The following is a 23289-nucleotide window of genomic DNA, read 5'->3' on the forward strand; positions in this document are numbered from 1 at the left end:
CCATCTCTGACACCCTGACAGTCAATTTTTTATTCCTTCGCTAGAGATTATGTGACTAGACTGGAAAACATTTTCTCTATTACCACTTTTATACATTTTTTGCTTTACAGCCAAGTGGTCATTGGCAGTATCTCTTTTCATCTACTCGATGGCTTTGTCAAGGCTGCATTGTTGTAGGATTCTGCACTTGAAGAGGATTTTTTTTAATTCAGTCTAATCTCAAAAGCCCATGTATGATGGTACAGCCAGCTAACATTTATCCTGATGAGTTGGCATCTACCTGGTTGCTTGGTGTCCTTACCCACATAGTTTTGGGTAATTCATAATTCTTATCTTTAAACTAAATTTCTCTCCTCCTCTTAAAAGTTTGACAACACAATAAGATGTTTTAACTATCCAATTTTTGTTTTAAAAAAATTGTATAAATTGTCAAATTTAAAATCTTGTTTGTAATAATGTTTTGACATCTGTGTAAGATTTAATTTGGTTTACCAAAAGGGAATTTTATAGTATTGAAAATGATGTATACCTTATAAATCTATAAATATTAGATGTGTACATGTCAACAGATAAACACAGCACTAAAAATGAATAGTATCTGAAGTAATTCCTCTAATTGCAAGAAATTAGTGTACTTTTGGAGTTTTGATGTATTTATTCTTACAGGTATTTAAAAGAACCCCTCCTGGTGTTCGGAAAATAGTAATTGCTACCAACATTGCAGAGACTAGGTAAGAATTGTTTAAAATGTCAACTGCTGGGGATTGTATTTTAAGCCCCACAAATTATTAATATACCTTAATCTTTTTTGTCTACAGAATACTTTGTAATTTCTTTAAAATCTGTTTTAATTTAGTCATGGTAGTGGCATAGATTTGTTTGGGTTTTTAAAAAAACCTATAATTTTTTAGCCCTCTTCAGAAATGGCCTTTTAAGTGTTTTTTCCCCCAAAGCTTTCCTAAGGAACCATGGGAGCTGATGTCAGTTTTATTCTGTTTGCCTTTTGCTGGCTGGGGATGGAGTTGTTTGGTAACTTGGCAGTTAGTTCTATACAGCCTTTAAAATGTGTTGTACTCTCTTGGGCAACTAATATACCAGTACAGCACTAAAACATTGTTCTGTGGAAGCTAATATTAAACCATGGCACTGGGAAGTAGGAGGCAGGGCACAGAAATCTAGGTACCAAAGTCACCTGGCAAGCTATGAAGTTTGGCTGTCAAGCAAGAACCTAGCCCGTGATCTGCAGAATTGGCACGACACTGCCACTGCAGCTGCTGAGGCTGCCTGCGATGAGGTGCTGGTCCCGTGACACTGGTAAATGCGGGAAGAGTGGTGAAAACCCTGAACTGCTGAAATCAATGTGATCTAATTAGAAATGCTCTAAAATCCCTATCTGGAGGCCTGTCATAGATTAATGTGCTTTTGATATCTTTTTAATATTTTATATATCTATTTTCCAAACAGTATTACTATAGATGATGTAGTTTATGTGATAGATGGAGGAAAAATCAAGGAGACACACTTCGACACACAGAACAACATCAGTACAATGTCTGCTGAGTGGGTTAGCAAAGCTAATGCCAAACAAAGGAAAGGTCGAGCTGGAAGGTAAGATGGGACCTTGTCTGAAGCCTTTAAAAAACACACAAAAATGTAATGTAGCAAAATGTGTTGCTGGCATTTAAAATCTTATTTATTAGAGTTACCTTTCATATTTTTTAAAACACTATAGCACATTTTTAAATGGGAAAGTCTTTTAATTATAGATTCTTTGGAATTCTTTTTTATGATTTTTCTCTTATTCCTCAATTCAGTTAATTAAAGTTAATATTCTTTATCATAATTCGTATTAGTTACCTGTAATTTTAATTCTTTTTTAAAAAGCATATATTACTATAACTAATACTACTGGAATGTCAGGTCATTTCCTAATCACTTTATATATTAACTTGCTAATTCTCAGCACAGTGCTATAAGGTAGGTCATTATCTATTTTAAGGGTAAGGAAATTAAGGTACAAAGAAATTAAATAATCTGTTCAAAGTCACACAGCTTTGTAAGTAGTAGAGGCAAGACTGGAATCCAGGTAGTCTGGTTCTGCAGTCTGTACTGTGTAGCTGTACTGGTTTTCATCATTAGTTAGCAACGAAAACACAAGAGAAGTACCTTCCTTCCACCGATGTAAATGGTAGCATAAGAAATAAAAGTATCTCTTTCTTAATGGTAGGCAAATGATTTGTCTTTAACAAATAATTGCACTTACTGTTGATTTTTGTGTGTTTTTTCACAGTATTTTTATACTCTTAATCATGCGAATGGTAGAATCATATTTGGAGTTGTAGAAGAGAGTTTTTCTCTTGTCTTTTACAATCAAAAAACTTCCCTTAGTCTTCAGATATTGGCTTAAGTAAGGAAAGTTGAAAGAAAACATTACAGACCATTTTATTGAAGTTTGTAATATATCTATAAAGCACTGACACACTTCTATAATCTTTGCAGATTGTCCCAGTATAACTTGACTTCCAGGTAGTTTATTAGATTATGCAGTTGATGCTGATGAGCCAAAGTTGCGGCTTAGTCTAAGAAGTGTACACTTCTAATCACTTATTAGGGGATAACTTGATTGGGGACCCAGCAAGATGGGTTTTCCCATGCAGACCTATCACCACTGGGTACTGATTGAAAAAATGTTCATCATAGGGAGTGGGCTTTGTCACACTTTTATATGAATAGTACACACACTAGGCCTTAGGTTTGATTCATGAAACAATTATGAAAATAGAATAAATGATGTGTATTACATTTTATCTAACTCTTCATCTCCACTATCCTAGTGGAGGTTAACTGTGGAATTACAGTGTTTTAATTCAAATGGAAGATAGTCCCATGTAGGCTCCATAGATGTAAAATTCTTTAGCAAAGCCTTATTAGGTTGATGAATATTTGGAAGTCAGAGGAAACTATTATGTGGTCCTCAGTGGAAGCACTCTTAGTTTCTGCATGCATGTTATATAATAGATAATGGTTTTTTTTGTAAACTTGTAACAAGCTAAGATTTTTAGAATTTATTTTTATTCCAATAAGAAAAGGACCTCCTCCTATAGCAGCAAGAGTCCATAGAAGTATTTGTTTTGCCTGAATATACATGAAATAAATATTTTTACCTTTTCACGTCTGTCCTTAATATAGTCCAGAGAATATCATGTATGTCACTAGATTCAAACAATGAAGGAAAAATTTTTCAATATTGTTTTGAGACCTCACTAAGTAGCACATACCTAAAAGCATTTCAAATAATATAGATAGGTTAACATAATGTCAGGATTTGTTACATAAAATGTTCACAAGGCATATAGGGATGAATCTTAGTAGACTGCTGTTATTGAGCACAGCAGTGTGGATTCTGTAAGCTAGAAATAGGGAACCAAATTATTGTTGGGGGTGGGAATCTTCTATTCCTTAGAACTAAGACATAGGGATAGTGGATTTAAGGCTATTCAAAATATACTGGGAGAAGGCATATATGATTAGTAAAAGTTAAATAACAATTAGTTATGATGTGGCTTGTAAGAAATAGATTTTGGCTACTTTTCCTACCTACTGTTTTCTCTGGAGTTCTAAAAATTCATTGATAAATGCTTCTTCCCACCCCCCCCCACCCTTTTTTTTTTTAAGAGTTCAACCTGGTCATTGCTATCATCTGTACAATGGTCTCAGAGCAAGCCTTCTAGATGACTATCAACTGCCAGAAATCTTGAGAACTCCTTTGGAAGAACTTTGTTTGCAAATAAAGGTAAATTAGGTGGGCCGTTCAGTTAAATGGAATGGGGATGGGGCTCTAATTTTTACCATGCATTTTTTTCTCTCTGTGTTAGTAAACTATGTTTATAAACTTCCTTCAGATGCTTATTTTAAAGTTTTTAATCATGTGCTGCTCTGGAGCCAGATTGCCTATGTTTGAATCCCGCCACCTCCCCTAACAAGCCCTGTTTGTTACATAGGACAAGTTATTTAAATTAAACTCATATAAAACTCTTACTGGCACATGGTTAAGTGTTGAGTAAATGTTAGCTACTGTTACTACATCTAAGGTTTTTTCCGTCTTTATAAACTACTTACCCTTTTTTTCAGTATTTTATATATTTTCATATAGTTATCCTTATTTTGAAAATAATTGGTGATCAACTTGTTTGTTGAGATTTTAACCAACTACTTCTGCATTAGTAAGAGTTGGTGGGTGGTAGAAAGTAGTACATCTGCCTTTAAACGTGTTTTTATAGAATCACAACTGGAATTTTACTTATCCTAGTAAAATAACCAACTTGAAAGTCATGTATAGGCTTGATGCTTCACTCAAATGAGTGACATAGGCAGGACTAAACTGTTGTGTGACTATATTGTACATTTTTAATTATATTTATCTTCCCCAGATATTAAGGCTAGGTGGAATCGCTCATTTTCTGAGTAGGTTAATGGATCCACCATCAAATGAAGCAGTGTCACTCTCCATAAAACACCTAATGGAACTCGTAAGTTTGGTGTTTTTTTATTGTAACACAGATGTAGAGTGGTAGAGCATGTAAGCCAGCTAATTGTAATATTTACTCGTTACTGCAAGGTGGACCAGTGAAGGTGCAGTGTCAAATTTTATACACTAGTTGGCTGTTCACCTGAGTGTATGAAATATGAGTTAGAAGATTAAAATGGAAAAAATGGTCCCTTTCCACACAGTTTTTCATTGTAGGCTTGGTTTAAAATTATATACGATTTTGAAGTCTGAATTACTGGTCTTTGTATTCTTGAAATGAATTTGGTTGGTTTATTCTACTCTTTCTGATCACCGTACATTTTCAGAGCTTTTGTCAAGTCTAAATAATTTAATGACAGTATGGACATTTTGTAAAGGCTGCTCTTGTATTCTGAAGAAATACTAACAGGTGACTTTTATCCAAAATATCATATTTTCCTACCTGTCATTTTATTCTTATAGCTTTTTCCTTTATTTATTTACTTATTCATTTATTTTATGAAGTCAATAGCCATCTGCACAAGATGTGAGTTAGTGCCTAGAGTGAGGAGGAAGGTACTGTGCGTTAGTGCCCAGAGAGGAGGAAGGAGGTTAGAGCTGTGCTGTCCAGTACAGTAGCCACTAGCCACATGTATTGGACAGCGCAGAAATAGAACATTTCTGTCATCGCTGCAAGTTCTGTTGCTTGGTGCTGGGTTAGAGAATGCCATAGTATACTTTACATATTTCAGTTTTATTTGAGCTATCCATGCAGGTTATTTTGAGAACTTGGCCCATATTAGAACGTTGCAATAGCTTTTAATGTAAGTAATAAGTTGTTTAAGTGAAAAAGCTTTGTATATTATCTAACCATCTTTGTTGAACTGTAGATTAGATTTAGTGAGGCTAGTGGTATTTTAGGAAGTAGTACAGTTTTATTAGTGACCCCTCTCCCCTTCAGGCTTTTGTCTAATAAATATAGCTGGAGAGCTGGGTAGTGCTCAGGATCAACTTACTATTTATGGTAGAGAGGGACCAGAGGGCAACTCGACTTAAAGCCTGAGCAGGATGACATCCCCTCTCCCAACTGAATTTAAGAGCTGATCTTGATGTAATCATTTGCAAACAACAAAATCTTGAAAAGGCTGGCAAATTCTTGCCAACAGTAGGGTCTGGAGCCCGTGTTTTAAAAAAAAAACTTTATTATGAATTACAGCATTCCCATACAGGATAAAAGAGCAAAACAAAAATGTCCAGTTTAATGATTTATCACAAAGTGAGCACTGCGTAATCATTACTCATGTTGAGGAGTAAGAACATTCCCACTATCCTAACCTAAAAGCCTACCTCCTACCCTCTCTCCCAATCACTCACTGCACCTCAGTCTCAAAGATAACCTCTGTTGTGACTTTTAACGGTAGTATCTTGGATGTTTTTGATGATTTTACCAGACAAGTACACATCTCTATAAAGAACTCTGTTTAATTTGGCCTATTTTTGAACTTTACATGAAAAGGGTGTGGGGGTGGGTTTTTGAAAGGGGTAACGGGGTTATGGATTCTTTCACTTAACATTGTGAGGTTGACCTGTGTTTTTGCTTTTCCGTGTAATTCATTCATTTTCATTTCTTTACCATATTTTATTATTTGACTACTGATAGACACTGTGGTTATTTTTAATTTGAGGTTATTACATATATTACTGGTATGAATATTCTTCAGTATTGAATGTTTCTTGGTGTACATGTAGAAGTATTTCTCATGGGTATATACTTATGAGTGAATTCGCTGGGTCATAAGGTATGTAGATGATCAGCTTTGGTAGGTAAACGCCTAACGTTTTCCAAAGCTGTCCAACTGCTTTGCGCTCCTACCTGTGCCAGTGGTAGGTGAGAGTTCTCACTGCTCTAGCTTCACCAGCCCTTGGTAATCTTTTGTTCTGAGCGTGCTGGTAGATATGTAGTAGCTTTAATTTGTGGTTTTAATTTGTATTACCATGACTGTTTACTGAATTTGCGATCAGCTTTCCATGTGTTTATTTCCCATTTGAAGAGACTGTTTCATAGCTTGTTGATGCCTGTTTTTGTGTTACGTTGTGGGAGATGGTAGCATATTTCTTGTTTACTCTTGATTGGAGCCTTTCGTCAGCTGTGTATTGTACTTATCTGTATTTTTACCTTTTTTACTTTTTAATAGTGTTTTGTTAAACAGAAATTTCTAATTTCAATGTAGTGAAATGCATCAGTCTTTTTCTTTATTATTGCTTCTCGTCCTTTAGTCGGTCTTGTTTTGTTTTTCACACTTAGATACATAATCCATCTGCAGTTTGTGGGGGTGGGTATGGGTATGTGGGGGGGGAGTGTGGTGAGGTAGAAGGCGTGACTTATTACAGATGTAGATCCAGTTGACCAAACACTATTTATAGAAGAGTTTGTCCTTGCCCCTGTTCTGCAGCCTTTGTCATAGACTTAGTATCCAAGGATTTGTGTGTCTGTAGGCTTTGTACTGCCCTTGGTCTCTGTTTCTTTCTTGAATTGGTGCTACCCTCCCTTAATTACAGTATTAGGTCTTACCAAACCAGAACATTATCCCACTTATCTAGGTATTTAGTCTCTCAGTATTTATTTCATTGCCATCTCTGTATGTGTTATATGCAACTTTTGAAAAAATTTATTTCTTGGTTGGTTGTATTTTGGGATTGTACCCTAAATTTTAATTTTTTATTTTCTTGTGAGTCTGATATACAAGAATGAAATGGGTTTAAATATTGACCTTGTATTGATCAGTGCTGTGAAACCCAATTATCTAAGAATTGTATGTAGATTTTTTCTCTGGATACACAGTCACATCCATAAGTAGTTACAGTTTTGTTTATTTCCAGTCCTCTGGGACCCCTGGTACAATACTGAGCAGAAGTGCTGTGATAGATAATGTGCATTCTCCTGTCCTTATGCTCAAAGGGAGAGCTGTCAACAATTCACTGAGTATGTTTGTTAAAGATTTTTTTGTAGAAGCTGTCAAGGAAGTTTCTATTTTTAAGTTTACTTAGAGAGTTCTGTCCAGCAGGGGTAACTGATTTTGATCAAACACCTTTTCTGCCTCTAATGAGATTATGATACGATTTTTCTTGTTTAATTTGTAATGTTTTGAATTACATTGATTTTTCAAAGTTGAAACCAAATTTCATTCCTGAAACAAACCTAATTTGTTGGGATTTGATTTGCAATTATTTTGTTCTAGGTTTCTCATGTGTAAGATTATTCATTGGTTTTTCTTTTTCCAAATGTCCCTGTCAAGTTTAGGTACCAAGATTCTGCTAAGTTCAAAAAACAAGTTGGTAGAATGATATACTTTTTCTTTTTTTATTCTCTGAGTTTTTGTGAGATCAAGGTTATTTCTGCTATAAATGTTTAGTAGGAGTCTGTATCTGATCGGACATATATATATATTTTTTTAATTTTGTTACTTTTTCATATTTTATTGTATGCCTAGTTCTTTTGTGTACTGGACTTTCTGTTTACAAAGTTCTTTGTAGATGAAAATTTTAAGTCTGGGATGGTGATCATTTCCTTCAGGGAGGATTTATGTTGCTTCTGCTGGGGAAAAAGCCCCACCATTAGGCTCACTTCTCTGGACTTCTGATATTCCCCAAGTCCTGGACTTGTAATTTTTGTAATTCTTTTGTTAACTCCTCTGTGTCCTCAAGTAGCTTTGCTAGCTATGCTCAGTAGGATGATTGGACCAAATTACTAGGTAATCAGAGCAGAAGTCACTCCATTTTTCAAGGCTGTAGGTAATGTTCATTATCTCTTGCCTTCCTGTTTCATGTCTCCTAAACTACTAGCATGGAGAGGCTATGCATTGTATATTCCAAATATGTAATATTTTCTGGGGGTTTTTGTTTTATTTTTTCTATAACTTGCTGTGGGTGATTTTCTTTATTTGATTGAAGGTTTCTTAATGTGCTATTTCTCATTTCTCTCCTTACATTTATAGTAAAATCAAGAAACGGATTTAGTATTTACTTATATAAATTTAACCTTTGCTGACGTCAAAACTTAAGTTTTGATAAAGAAAACTAGAGCTGAACAGTATTCGGGCATTTGGGCTTCAGAGAGTGAGCAAGTGGCCTTTTTTTCCTAAGCAAACTAAAATTAAGTTTGAATGTGATGCTTTATAATATGTTTTAAACATAAACCCTTATGTTACAGAATGCTTTGGATAAACAGGAAGAATTGACACCTCTTGGAGTCCATTTAGCAAGATTACCAGTTGAGCCACACATTGGGAAAATGATTCTGTTTGGAGCTCTGTTCTGTTGCTTAGACCCAGTCCTCACCATTGCTGCCAGTCTCAGCTTCAAGGATCCCTTTGTCATCCCATTGGTAAGAAAGATACAAAGGAAAGGCCAGGCATTTTTATGTACACACAATAGTTGTTGCTTAGATTAATTTTTATTAGCTTTTTATTAGAATGCTCTGTTATAAACTGTCAGAGATGTTTAAGTTGCCTTCATCTGTATTTTTTAAGGGGAAAGAAAAGGTCGCAGATGCAAGAAGAAAGGAATTGGCAAAGGATTCTAAAAGTGACCACCTGACAGTTGTGAATGCATTTGAGGTAAAAAAAAAAAATAGTAATAACTTGTGACAGTTGATTCAAGTGAAAAGCTGATAATAGAAGAGGACCATATTTAACTTTTTAGACTATTATCATAGGTATTAGGAATAAATTGCTAAGTGAGAATGTTTAAAATTAGCTGAGCATTTGCAAAAAAATTTTAACTTCATTTTTCAGTTTTGTAATAGCTTATTACATTTTTACACTTTTGGAAAAGAAGAATGTTCGTGTTTCTATAACAATTGAACAATTGATTTTAAAATTTTATTTGATATTCACTTGTATCTGTCTTATTGACATTCATGACAAGGTCTCTTTCTGTTCATGAGTAAACTATACCTATATTCCAATTTAACATTTTGATAGAGTATATTGTAATCATGTACATTATTCAGAATACAGACATTTTCTACTCCCAAATGCCAGGCTTATCTGAGGATAAACATTTATCACCCATCTTTTCAAAATTTAAATGTAATTTGGTTTATAGAGACAGCAACCTCTAAAGTCAGTTTTGTATTACATAGTATGGGGAAGTTTTTTTTCTCCTTTGAGCTCTTTCAATATTACTTATCTTTTCCCCCATCTTTCCTCCTCCAGCTAAATTTTTAAAAAAATTCATATTTGTGAAGTTGAAAAATATTGGATAGTATTGAAATTTGTTCAACAGTGGGTATTTTGTTTACTGCATGTACAGTATGGTGTCATTTTGTAGATACTCTATGACTGTACTTATTTGTAGAAAGCTCTGGAAATTCAGTGGTGGTTATCTCTTAACAATTAGGATCATGGGGAGTTTTTTTTTATAGTTTATAAATGTCAAAATTCTTTGACCTTTTTACACAGAGAACATCGATAGAAGATTAAATTGTTTCCTAAATAAAGGCAAATGAATAGGCGGTGTTTGCTTTGCAAACAATATAGTTTTCTTCATTTCTCTGCCCCATAGGGCTGGGAAGAAGCTAGACGACGTGGTTTCAGATATGAAAAAGACTATTGCTGGGAATATTTTCTGTCTTCAAACACTCTGCAGGTAATGGTGGATGTCAAGTGATTCTCATATGTATTAGAGAGTATATGTATACATTTTTGTACTGTTAGGTCGGTAGCAAAAGATTAATTGTGTGAATCTGTCTTAAGAAGTTGAGTCATTATACAAAATCTTTCTTAAATCAACTGCAACAAAAAAGAAAAGATGTATAGCAAACAAAAAACAAATGGCTAAGGAAAGAGACAATAGTCTAGAGTATAGCAAGAAAGCACAGTGAGGCTCTGCTACTGTTCCTGCACCCACCTTCTAGTTGACATTTTGATGTTTCAGCCTAAAAATTTTCACTAATACTCCTAAAATCTATTTTAATATCAAATAGGATATCTTAAACTTTTAAGTAGGTGTCTTTTTCTTTAACTGATTTAGTGTAGTGAGAAAACACTGGACAGTAGGCATTTGTGAAACAGAAGAAAGTAAACAATAAGTGGGGCAGGTGCTCTGAATTGGAGAAGCGATCTCAAGTCAATAAGAGTAGGAATGTCCTCACCTTTCCCCATTATGCATACACTTCAGCTGTGTGGCATGAACCCTGGACTGGACATTTAACAAATCTGCAGAGGAGTAAAAGAATCAGTAATGTAGCACATTTATTAAAAGTGCCCAAGGACTGACAAAGGGGAGGATCATGGCAACTCAGAGAGACACTGTAGCCTTATAACTACAGCCTTAAACTGCTTCACAGTAAGGAGCAGTTAAGAATAGGAATTCAGTAAACAAAACTAAGAAAACAAACCAATGGAATTAGTGGAAAGTGCTGGGCTAAGAAGAAAAATTAAAGACCAGAAGAATGATAAGGAACAAAATATACACCCCTTTAAAGCAAATTATTGCCATAGAAGAAAGGCCTAAGGGAATCAGTTTACAGATGCAAAAGGAAAACATTAAAGCAATAAGTAAAAAGCTTGTAGACAGGAAGACAGGACTGATCTGCTGTGGAGATAATAGGTGTTTATACATAGAGAATTCAAGTGTAATTAAATATGTATTTGAGAGATGTATAACAACATTTTCCTGAAAAAGAAAACATGAAATGAACCACAAATATAGAAAGGTGGCTGAATCCAGGTGTTATTTGAGAGTACTGTATTCAGTCAAGATATTAAAATATGAAGAGAAAGGACAGACATGCAACAAAGCACTTGAAGTACTGCACCCATGAGCTGTTCTCGAAAAATTCACTGATAGTGAAATGCTGCCTGTTAAGAGATGAATCAAAAAGAATTCAGGAATGGAGAGTGCATGCTAAATCAGCTGGAGGTGTCCACCGAAATTATGTAAATGTACACCAAGTACAAACCAGGGATTACGGATACAGAATAGAATGTAAAGGTTATTACCTTGGACAATAAAAAATAATTGTAATAAAAAACAGGAGGTAAACCAGAGAGTCAGTTATAAGAGAAATTATGTTGGGAAACTAAAGCCACACACAGTTCATAAAAGGAAGGTACATTTAAATATGACCAGCTTTATGTTTCATAGTCTCTTCTTGTAAGCTTACAAGGCTACTTTATTAAATAGCTCATGATTATGAAAATGTAAAATTCACCTAGTTCAGTTTCATTTCCATTTAACTTTTTAAAAATTAAACTAGAATTAATTTTGATACTTTTATACAGCTTCTATACTGTTATCCCATTGTTAGGATAGTATTTCTAATTCTTCTGTCATTATATACGTAAGTGTCTGCACTGTTATTTCTGAGTGAATGTTTTTTCTGACATCATTGAGTTTAGGGAAGTTTCTTCACTTGTACTTTCCAAAATTACTTGAATGCTTTATATTGAGCCATGCATCATTTTTACCCAAATAATGTTTTCTTCTTAAAAAAAGGCCTTACATTTTTGTGCCAGTAAGCAACAGTAGTTAATTCTCGGTAGTAGAAATATAGGTTGGATGTTGGTTATTTTCTTTATGCTTTTCTGTATTTCTTTCAAAATATGGGGTGGAGAACAACTTTGAAGATTGTATTAATGAGTCTTTTTGCAAAGTGGAGTAATCCTTAAACATCAGTGGTTATTTCCTACAAAGGCAGACCTTTTCTCTAAAAGATCAGATGATAACTATTTTAGGTTTACAAGCCATATGGTCTGTGTTGCAAGTACTCACCTCTGCCATTATAGTGCCATAGATAATATGTAGATGAACGAGTGTGGCTGTGTTCCAATAAAACTTTATTGACAAGAACAGGTTTTTATCAGTTTTGTAATTTACCAACCCTCTGCTCTAATACATCACATTTTGCAGAAGTATTTTATAACACAGGGAAAGTTTATAGCTAAATTTACTTATGAGTATATGCTTTATAACCGCCATCAGTCTATGAAAGGTTTTCTAGTTCTGTTTGTTACCATTGCTTTCTAGATGCTGCATAACATGAAAGGGCAGTTTGCTGAGCATCTTCTTGGAGCTGGATTTGTAAGCAGTAGAAGTCCTAAAGATCCAAAATCTAATATAAATTCAGGTAAAGCAGAAAACACTGTAAATAACTTGCTGTTTTTGTCCATTGTATCAATATCTTACTCTTTTTTTCTTTACCTTTCCACCCCTAATAGATAATGAGAAGATAATTAAAGCTGTCATCTGTGCTGGTTTATATCCCAAAGTTGCTAAAATCCGACTAAATTTGGGTAAAAAAAGAAAAATGTAAGCATTGAAGATTATTATGAAGTACTTGCAATTCTCTCCTTAAACTTTTGAAATTCTGTAACAAAACAGGGCTCATTGTACATTTGTTCTTATTCATATTTGGGCTATATTCTTGTTCTTTTTACTTTTGATCATTTAAGAGAAGGCAAACTTTTACAGAGACATCACTTTCCCTCACAGCACATCCCTGGTATCAGCTTGCCATCACCCATTACTCACAAAGAATGTTAGTAAATAGAATAGCAGGGTAAGTGTGAGAAACGTAAGCCAGGTATTGAAATCATCCCAGAAGCTCAGTGATGTGATGTGAATGGTGGTTATTTGTAGCCATATTATATCAGACTCTAAGACAGCTATCTTAAACTTTAAATGCAAACACACACACACAAAACACAAAATAGATTTGCTTCAGGATTTTTTTTCCCCTCTCTTATTAAACAGATAATTTTGTAATTTCTCTCTTTGAATAAAATTATGATTTTACTATTGTGAAAAAATAAAGTATTACTTTTAAATATATGTACAAATAGAGTTAGCCTCAGTAGTAGTTGGACATATTTTTGCCTAAGAAATGAGCTAGTGAGGAAGGAGAGACACTGAAAGTCTCAAGTGGCTTGTGGTATGTGAATTGTTGCCACCCTTTTGAAGAGTGCTCTAGGTGAATGTGAAACCATTTAAAACATATTTTAGAATAGGTTTTTAAAAGTGAGCTATAGCTAAAACTCCTTTTAACAACATTCCTAATTTTCTATTTTATATTCATCTGGGTGCATAACTTGTGAAATTTTTTAACTGATCATTTCACAAAATTATTCTGTAAATTGAGGGCTATTAGTAGCATGATTGACAGTCTTATGTGCAGATCATTCTCTTGATCTGAGTCACTTTGAAGTATTTCGGCAGTTTGTTTCATTCTCTGCCCTTCAGTGTACAGTAGAAACATAATTAAGGACTATTGTCACCTTTGTAATGTGTTGAGTAATTATACCTTGAAGAAGAAAATTTGATGTATGATTTATAGAGTTTTCACATTTAACTGATATTTTCCCATGTTTTATTAAATTAAAAAAATTATTTCCTCAAATATAAATTTGTGAAATAAACTGAACTTCCCTCTGGAGCTTTTTTAGATTCTGGGGTTGGTTTGGTATCTCCCAGAATTTTTTTTAACAAACTACATGTTAACTTTCTTAAAGGGTGAAAGTTTACACAAAAACGGATGGACTAGTTTCTATTCACCCGAAGTCCGTGAACGTGGAGCGGACCGATTTTCACTACAATTGGCTCATCTACCACCTGAAGATGAGAACGAGCAGCGTGAGTGGCCGGTTACAGTAGCCGTGCATCCCAGTGCGGGTGCTGCATTTCCATAGTTGTGCAGTTTTCATAATTATAAACAAAAGTGCTTCTTTAAAAAAATTTGTTTTCTGACATGAATTATAACTTCCTTAAACAAATAACCTACATTTTTAATGTGCACATATGTCATGATCCATTTTTGTATTTTAATTAACTGGGACAGGTGTTTGGTTTGCATAATTTTCTTTCCGAGCGTGCTTTCAGGAAATACTGGCATTTCTTGGGACACAGGAGGTTACACTGTACAAAGAATTTTGTTGGCATGTCAGTGTACCTTTAAGTATTGGTTAGGTTGTTAAGTGGGATTCTGTTTATGCATCTATAAAAATAATTTCAACTATATTAGTGTTTTGGTTTTGTGACTCAGAAAATATTTTGCTTAAAGAATAATGCTCTTGTTTGAATTGAAACAAAAATCTGAAACTGTGTTCTCTGAATTACTGTGGCAGTAATTTGGACTCCGTAACGTGGTCATTTGCTTCCGTGCCCTTCACAGATATACTTGTATGACTGCACGGAAGTCTCCCCGTACTGCCTGCTGTTCTTCGGAGGCGACATCTCCATCCAGAAGGATAGTGATCAGGAGACTATCGCTGTGGACGAGTGGATTGTCTTCCAGTCTCCAGCAAGAATCGCCCATCTCGTTAAGGTCACTGGCTTTACGTGATTGTCTTTCAGTCGACGTGCAAGTTAGTATGTAGTCCTGTGGTTTTGTTCCGGCTGTTACGTGTTTTGTAAACATCTCTTGATATATTTCAGCAGAGCAAATAGTGTTGAGAAATTGATTCATAGTTTTTCAAAATTGTTTTTTGAGGTAGTTACCAACCAACCATTTTAAATGTCTAAGTGAGATGGAAGTTTGAGTTTTTAAATTTTACTGTAATTTAGTTGCTTACTAAGTATGTCAGTCTTTTGTATAGCTTATGAAGTTCCTGTTTCAGCTAGTCACTTTTATTTACTACTTGTTTATTGTACATGTGCCTTTGTTGACCTTGTGTAATTTTTCCAACGTTAGGAATTAAGAAAGGAACTAGATACCCTTCTGCAAGAAAAGATCGAAAGTCCCCATCCTGTCGACTGGAACGACACTAAATCCAGAGACTGTGCTGTACTCTCAGCTATTACAGACTTGATCAAAACACAGGAAAAAGCAACTCCCAGGAACTTTCCGCCACGACCCCAGGATGGATGTTGCAGCTGACACCTTTTCTGTGATGGTCTGAAAGCCAACTTGACAGCCATTTCCCATCATAGTTTAATGTTTGGCTAGATGCCAGACTCTGGGACATGAGTAAGTTTCATGTGTGAGGTAGAAACCTTCAATAGGTAGTAAAGACTTACTGTGCATGAGTTCACAATGTTATCTGTAGCTATTATAAATATACCATAAAAATAGTGTTCTCTGATCATATACTCTGTATGGTCATGTCCACACTTTGGGAATATTCCTCATATATCCTAAGTGTTGTACCACTTGAGAAATTCCTTTGTTCTGCTTTAAAAAAATTAATTTTTTGGCCCATAATGACTAAGTATAGAACCAGTAAAAATAGAATGCTTATCCAAATGGCAGTGTCAAGTAGTAATTTGAACACGGCCACATTTTTTAAATGAAACTTCTATGAGAAGTTCAATTGTTCTGATAAAACCCAGTATTTAATAAAATGTATAGTGTGTAAATCTCAGCTACCCTTTTGGCTTGGTTTCTACATCTCCACCTCCCCCTTGGTTTATTTGATTTTTAAAAAATAACTTTTTAGAGTATATTCATTCCCCTTTTACATCACCTTGTGCAGCATAATGTAGCAGTTGAGAGCATGGGTCTGGAGTCTGACTCTTATGTCCAGATTTCAGCTCTATCACTTCGCTTCTCTATTTCCTTTTCCTTGTCTGTAAAGTACAGGTAACAATTGTGAGGACTGAATATGTTAATGCATATGAAGTGCATAGACTAGTGTCTGGCATGTAGCGTATACTCAGTAAATCTTAGGTATTATTTGTCCCTGAAATATTTTTTTAGTAATAGTCCATTATATTACACTTTTTTTCCATACTCCGAGCCCTGTTTTACCCTTTTAGCCAGTGGAAGTTAGCGTGACATGTACTGTGTGTTTTTAGCCCTAGGCGCTTGTGACATACAGTTACTATCCAACAGCCATCTCGTCCCTCCCTCCTTACTTGTTCAGGTATCCCCCTCTGTGCAGCCTTGTGCCCAAGGATGTTGGACCCTGCATGGTCTTACTCCCCTTGTAAGTAACTGATAAGGCCTGACTACGTGAACCTTCCCTGGCCAGTGAAAAGAGCTCTGCAAGGGGCATCTGGGGAAGATTTTCCCCACTAATAGAGGGAATTCTGTTCTTCTTTGGAGATTGTCTTGTCTGATTGAGAGCTCCTGTAGCCATTTTATGGTCACAAGGTTGGCTCAATGGGACGGTGGTGAAAATCATCAGTCCTTGATATGCTAGTGAGCTGCTGAATTATCCAAACTGCCTTCCCTACCCATGGACTCAATAAACCTTTCATTGAAACACAAACTATTCATCATTGAGTGTTGTTTGCTGAGCGTTGTTTTCTACCATTTATTTTGTGATCTAACAGTTTGATCCATATGTCTGATAAAAGGTATAAAAGTGGTAGTACCGGACATACTGCAAAAAGAAACATCAAAAGCATCCTGCTGTACCCTAAAAGCTACAAATCTTACTGTGCCTTGCAGTAAATACAAAGAAACCAAAGGAAGAGTATCTTACAATGACTGGGATTTATTGACAATGCCATAATGATCTGTTAACAGCATTGGTTCAGGTACTGCTCCCATTTCGGGGAATGTGTGTCAACCTCCCATTGCCTTCCAAGGTTTCGAATGTCTTGTGTGTCCTAAGTCCATTCTCTTCGCTAGTCTCCCAAAAGTAACCGCCTCTCACTGAATTCTTATATTAAGTGATGTCACAATGTTGTAGCATACTAGTTTTGCCCCTAAACTCAAGGTTGACCATTAGGTCCTGTTCTAAAGAATGTGACTTTGTTTTTACTATACATAGCTGGCCAAAATAGTCTTGGCAGAACATATTTTTAAAAAATATGTAAAAAAAAAAAATTACTAATTTTAATTTTTTTAAATCTGTAAAAAGAGATTACTAGTTAATTGGGTCCATGTTTGCAAACCAGTATTTAGTCTCCGTATAAATGGAAAAAATGTTCCTGAAGAATTGTTTTAATAGATGAGCTATTCAAAGAGATGAAGCGGTTATCACCCCCAATTTATGTCTTTCCTACAGCTGTCAGGATGAAAATTTTAATTGAAGGTGCTAGTTTTGTTCTGTCACTTTTGTTTACAATATAGGGTGTTACTGAATTGAAAACGTATTCCAGGTCTGAGAACTATTTGTCATTTGGTAGTTTTAAAGAATAAGGCATTAAATTAAAAGAAGAAAATCTATTTGCCTCACCTTTCTGAGTGATACTGAGGATGACTCTTCAACAAATGATCCTGAAACAGAAACTTATGGAAAAAACAAGATGTAAACAAATCACCGAGTAATCATTAAAAAGTGAGACCGTGTGACACCTTCCTAATCCACGAACTAGGGCAGAAGCTCTAGATATATTTATCAGCGATTTTCAACCTTTTTCATCTCATGGCACATAAACTAATTACTAAAATTCTGCGCACACCAAAAAATACATTTTTTGCCGAACTGACAAAAATTAGGTATAACTTTGATTCACACTGACAGCTATTGTTGTGCTGGCTGTTGGTATTTTTTTATTTGACCATCTAAGGGCAATGAGGTCAGTGCCCCTGACTAGTCAGGCACTGCATGTTTTAAAAATTCTTGCTGCACACCGGTTGAAAATTGCTAATTTATACCAATAATTACAAGTTATTTTCTTTTACTGAATTTTTAAAACAAAGTCCATCCTAAAAGTTAGAAAATAAGTTAAGAAATAAAGCTTTAGAACGAATTTATCTTAGTACCTCTTACTCAAAGTAAATGGTAATTTTCCTTCTGCTTTTTAGCTCTGAGTTTGTGTATGTTTACTTTTAGGTAGTTGCAATTGTGTGGTAGAATCATATTTATAAAATATGTTGTTTTTAAATGATATTTTTATTCTGATTTTAAAACAATACATCCCCATTGTAGACTATTCAGAAATTTAACAAGCGTTTTACCCATTTTGATATATTTACATACTCTTCTTTTTAAGCTTTAAGGTATTTTTTATATATAATAAAATTAGCCTTAGAATCTAAGTGTATAATTCTGTGAATTTTGTCAAATGTCTGAAGTCATATAGTTGCTATCACCACAATCTTGATACAAAACATTCCCGTTACCTAAAAATTTTCTTTGTTGCCCTGGCCAGGTGGCTTCGCAAGCTGGAATATTGTCCCATACACCAACAGGTGGCAGGTTTGATTCCCGGTCAGGGCGCATATCCAGGTTGTGGGTTCAGTCCCCCATCAAGGTGCATACGGGAGACAACAGATCCATGTTTCTCTCTCTCCCTTCCTCTCTAAGATCAATTTTTTAAAAAAATCCTTGGGTGAGGATTTTAAAAATATTTCCCTTGTTCCCCTTTGTAGTCAGTCCCCTGCCCCCCACTCTCCACTGGCCACCATTGATCTGCTTTTGGTCACTAATGTTTTGCCTTTTCTAGAATTTCAAATAAATGGAATTGTATCTAGTCTTTTATGTCTGGCTTCTTTCCCTAAACAGTGGTTTTGAGATACTTATGTTGTTGCATGTATCAGCAGTTGGTTCCTTTTTTACTGTGTAAGTTTGCATTGTACCGTTATACTAGTTTATTCACTCACCAGTTGGTGGACCTTTGAGTTATCAGTTTTTGTTGTTATAAATAAAGCTGCTATGAACATGTGTATACAAATCTGTGTGTAGATGTTTTGATTTCTCTGGTAAATGCCTGATTAGGGTTATTGTGTCAGATGGTGTGTTTAACCTTATAGGAAACTGCAAACTGATTTCCGAAGTGGCTGTACCATTTTACACACCCACCGGCAGTGTGTGATGGCTCCCAGTGTCTCAAATCCTTGCCAGGTACTGGCGTTTTTAGTTGTAATTTGTTGTTGCTTTGGTTATTTTAGCCTTTAGTGGATGTGGAGTCACAGCTCATTGTGGTTTACTTTGTATTTCTGTAACAATCAGTGATGAGCATATTTCATGTGCTTATTTGCTGTCTTCCTTAGTTGTCTTACCTACTTCTATGTGTTTAGATTTTCTGCCTCATATGTTAAGTAATTGGGGCTCCAGGGATACATCTGACTAGGGAGGACGATTCTTTAAGCGGAGAACCCCACGGTGCCATCCTGGACTTCTGACTACAGAACCGTGAGATAAAAAGTGAGTGTCGTCTTACAGAAATTTGTTAGCAAAAGAAAACTAATATAGAAGAAGCCATTCTTTGCTTTCCACCAAGATTCACAAGCTGGTGACATTTTGCAAGCACAAAGGTTTAGATACTGGGTGGCCAAAATGAATAAGATACAGTCCAGGGGCCCAGAGCAGTTAGGGGACTATGAACTGTTCAACACCTTGCTGACAGACCATTTCGAGCCGAAACTTACCCGTGTGGCTACTTTCCATCGTGACCGGTCAGCAAGGTGTATTAAGAGAAGCTAGTCAGTCATGCAGTTTTGTGGAAACAGAAGAAACAGTATGGCCCAGCTCTTAAAAATGCTCCAGCCTCCTGGGGCAGCTGATGCCAACACGTCCCCAAGGGAGACACACCTGTCCCCTTCAGTGTCAGCTACAGGTATCTTTTTAGTAGAACTCTGATTTGGCCAAGAATTCAGCAAATTATATACTTAGGTGAATGTATCCTACAGTAAATTAAATCACATCAGAACAAATGAACAAGTATATACAAAATCTTTATAAATTCACATATTTCGCCAAAAGTGTACAAGCCGTCTCAATTCATTGGGACAAAAGTGAATATTTTTGTTCTCCACAGGTCACTGAACAAAATCGTACAATTCAGAGAAGCTATTCTAGAAACTGATCTAGGTTGGAAAACAATACTGTGTCATATTTAAACAATTCGAGGTTGAACTTAAACATTGTAAATGTGTTAAATACCTGCCCTAAAACACTTCATCTAAACAAGAGTATTAGCCTGCTTGCTAAGTAAGGCTTTGATTTATAAGATACACACTTCCAAAACTGTTCAACTTATAAATTAATTCACAGGATTCATATAGTTGCTTTTTTGCTGCTGAATATTAGCAAAAATACAAAATGATCCCTTTGCAAGCAACACATTTCCCTTCCCATCCTAAATGAAAATATCACATTAGATTATAACTTGTTAGCCTCTCCCCCAGGACATCTGTGACATTCAAGAGGAAGGAGACACATTTCTTTTTTATCAATCCCAAACATTTCTTGCTGTGACCCACTGCTGTGACTTCTGGGCTTCAAGGAACTCAGGACCTGGCATGTATTTTATACCCAAAAATATATGCACAAGTAAAGGAGAGCAATCCAGGGTCAAGGAGGCCCAGGGTGCCCCACCCTGGCTCACTGCTGAGCTGGCAAGATGCAGGGCACACAAGCCTAGTATACATACACTGGGCTTCTGCCACTTGACTCCCAGTTTGGGTAACTGGTTGGCAGACAGCACCTGGGGCCTGTCACACAGATCTGAGTCCTTGAATAAGTATCCTTTGCCAGGTTTTACCCCTTTGTGGAAGAGAATGGAGTAGGGAGGGAGCATAGCTGTCAGTAAAGATCAGCTCTCCCCTCTCAGTCTTCCGAGCCTCATGCCCTCTTTATGAAACATACTTTTAGATGACTTTTCCCTCTCCTTGCGCTTGTAAAAAAATAAAATTCTGCAGACACCTGCAGTAAAGAGAGACTCCAAATCCAGCCAGAGGCCTTCAGTGCAAATAAAATGGGTTCCCCTGAAGGGCAAACTGTTTCAATTAAGTACCATTCTGGCTTCTTGATGCCTTTTAAGGCCTACCTAATTTTATCTTCCTTGAGAGCGTTAAAGTGTGTTTCAGCCCATTTCCTATTTGGAAATGAATGGGAGTCGAAACAGTCAAAAACCTCGCATATTGAAGGCAAAGCAGCCTCACGTCCATTTATCAGCTCACTTGGGATTATTTTTTAAAGTAGGAACCCTGTCCTATATTTAGGATTTTCTCACATATGTGAACCATCTAAATTCTACGTTAGAGTAGCTTAGTTTTATTAGGCTTTACTTGTCTCAGACCACTATTGAGGGAGATGGATTTTTTTTAATAAGTAAGGCCTCCTTACTTGCCTGCTAATGAGGAAAGAGGTGGCAGAAATTCAAGTGTCAATCTCCCTTTCCTGGGAAGAGGTGTACGAAGACTTTGCTCACCTTCAGAACTCTAGCAGTTCCTTTTGAAACCAACACAGCATCTAATCAGGCCTAAAAATGTAAGAGCAGGAAAACTATTTACAAAAGTGGGCACTCCTTAGAGATAAAGAACCTTGTTAGTGCTGGGAAAACGACAAAGGAGAAGCTTACGCAGGGATAGCACGTTCCTGGTTAAGTGAGGACAGAGAATCAGGATACAGCATCTTACGTACATTTTTTATGCCAGACACAGTGCGGCCAGGAGCGAAGGCCGCCTGATCCCTGAGCTGGACTGCTCGGCTGCTCCGATCACCTGGAGGTCTGCAACAGGGTCGTGCACAAACTGAGCCTGGCGAACTAACTGTATCCAGTAGCCGTTCTCCTGAGCGCAAAACCACCTGATAAGCGTTAAGGCAAATGTTTTCCTTCCTTTAATGAAGTCGGCCGTGTGAAAGTTAACAAGAAAACCAGCCCAGAACCAACCCACCCGCCATGATGTAGTGCAAATCTCGCAGTCACAGGAAAGCCATCAGAGAGGCTACACGTTGGTCTCCAGTCCTAGCAAACGGCCCATTCTCTCCACATTCTTGTCAATGGTAGCTTGACATGTTATCTCCTTGGCACATTCCATAGGAAACCAGCCCCGTTCTCCATCTCGCAGTCTCTCCCCTTCATACCAGCCTGCAAAGAAGAGCAGAGGCCTCATGAAGCGGCACGTGTTTGGGAGACTCCTGGCTCTGCTGGGCTCCAACGAGGGCCTGGGCAGCAGAAACGATGAAAGGCGGAGGGCGAGGCGGAACAGGGGCAGGTTTCAAGGGGGGTGAATGACATGTTTGGGCGCAGAACATGATCAGAGACCCCAAGGTGAGCAGCTGAGGCTATAAGAGCCTGGGCTGAGCTGCCAAAGAGGATGCTTTGGGTAAGGAAAATGATTGTTTTTCAAGTAAGGAAGGAAAAACGGAGGTGAGGTCTAGGTCACAGGGGAGTCACTGGGAAGGAAGGAACACTTGTCACAGTTTCCTTTGAGTAACAAACCATGTGACTGCATCTCTACTTATGCAAAATCATGTAAGAGCCATGAGGGTAGGAAGAGGAGGGGCAGGTGCATATGAGAAAACCAGAGGGATATGGAATATGAGCATTAGTAACAAAAAGGGGACTCTAGGTTCTTCAGGCCCCGAGCGCTGGAGCACCAGTGACCGGGAAGAACCCTTGCACTCACCGTCGCTGACTTGCTGATAAATGAGGACCACGTCGGCCACCTGCAGGGAGAGCTCGTCTGGCTGCTTGGCCGTAAAGGATCTAATGATTTCTACCTGGGTCAGCGCTGAGGAGGAAAGGGAACATACTGAGCTTCCAGTAGCAGAGGCAAAACAAAACAGGTACAAATCAATCGTGTACTCAGTCTCTCTGTGCAACTCAGGGCTGGCATCGACAGAAACAAGTTAGGCTTCTATCAAGAAGCAGAAAATCTCTTCCAAGAGCTCTCATACTGGGCTAAGAGCTTTATAACTTGAGAAGCTCAAAGTTGAGAGTAGCCTTTGATGATGTACGAATCCCCTCAATAACAGCCTTGATAAGGAGTCATCAGTCATGTCACATAATGGAGCAGGAAACAGCCATATGCACTGGGGAAACTGAAATAAGACAGGTCAGGTAATGTGCTCAGGGCATGCAACTGATGATTAAACCACAGCGTATCCACTTCTCCGGGCGTTTATATAAGGTGCCTCCCCAGCCCATCAGTAGCAGCACAG

The 23289-nt window shown here is 36.8% G+C and overlaps 2 protein-coding genes across 3 annotated transcripts in view; one reads left to right on the forward strand and one right to left on the reverse strand.

The window, feature by feature from the left end:
- Positions 1–16716, forward strand: part of DHX36 (DEAH-box helicase 36) — a 38512-nt gene extending 21796 nt beyond the window's left edge. Inside the window, 13 exon segments of the mRNA XM_016222604.2 lie at positions 667–731; positions 1465–1608; positions 3676–3793; positions 4431–4529; positions 8718–8891; positions 9037–9123; positions 10073–10156; positions 12539–12638; positions 12730–12820; positions 14020–14140; positions 14679–14831; positions 15198–15371; positions 15373–16716. Of these exon segments, the coding sequence (XP_016078090.2) occupies positions 667–731; positions 1465–1608; positions 3676–3793; positions 4431–4529; positions 8718–8891; positions 9037–9123; positions 10073–10156; positions 12539–12638; positions 12730–12820; positions 14020–14140; positions 14679–14831; positions 15198–15371; positions 15373–15405 (1443 nt within the window). The 3' untranslated portion in view covers positions 15406–16716.
- A 3061-nt stretch (positions 16717–19777) lies between these two features.
- Positions 19778–23289, reverse strand: part of ARHGEF26 (Rho guanine nucleotide exchange factor 26) — a 101031-nt gene continuing 97519 nt past the window's right edge. For both annotated transcript variants that reach the window (XM_087818369.1, XM_016222614.2), the window contains 2 exons: positions 22755–22859; positions 19778–22213 (listed from right to left, as the gene is read on the reverse strand). In XM_087818369.1, the coding sequence (XP_087674495.1) occupies positions 22071–22213; positions 22755–22859 (248 nt within the window). In that variant the 3' untranslated portion in view covers positions 19778–22070. The remainder of the gene's footprint in view (positions 22214–22754; positions 22860–23289) is intronic.

The sequence above is a fragment of the Miniopterus natalensis genome, chromosome 6, assembly GCF_054644295.1.
Source record: "Miniopterus natalensis isolate mMinNat1 chromosome 6, mMinNat1.hap1, whole genome shotgun sequence".
Lineage (NCBI taxonomy): Eukaryota > Metazoa > Chordata > Mammalia > Chiroptera > Miniopteridae > Miniopterus > Miniopterus natalensis.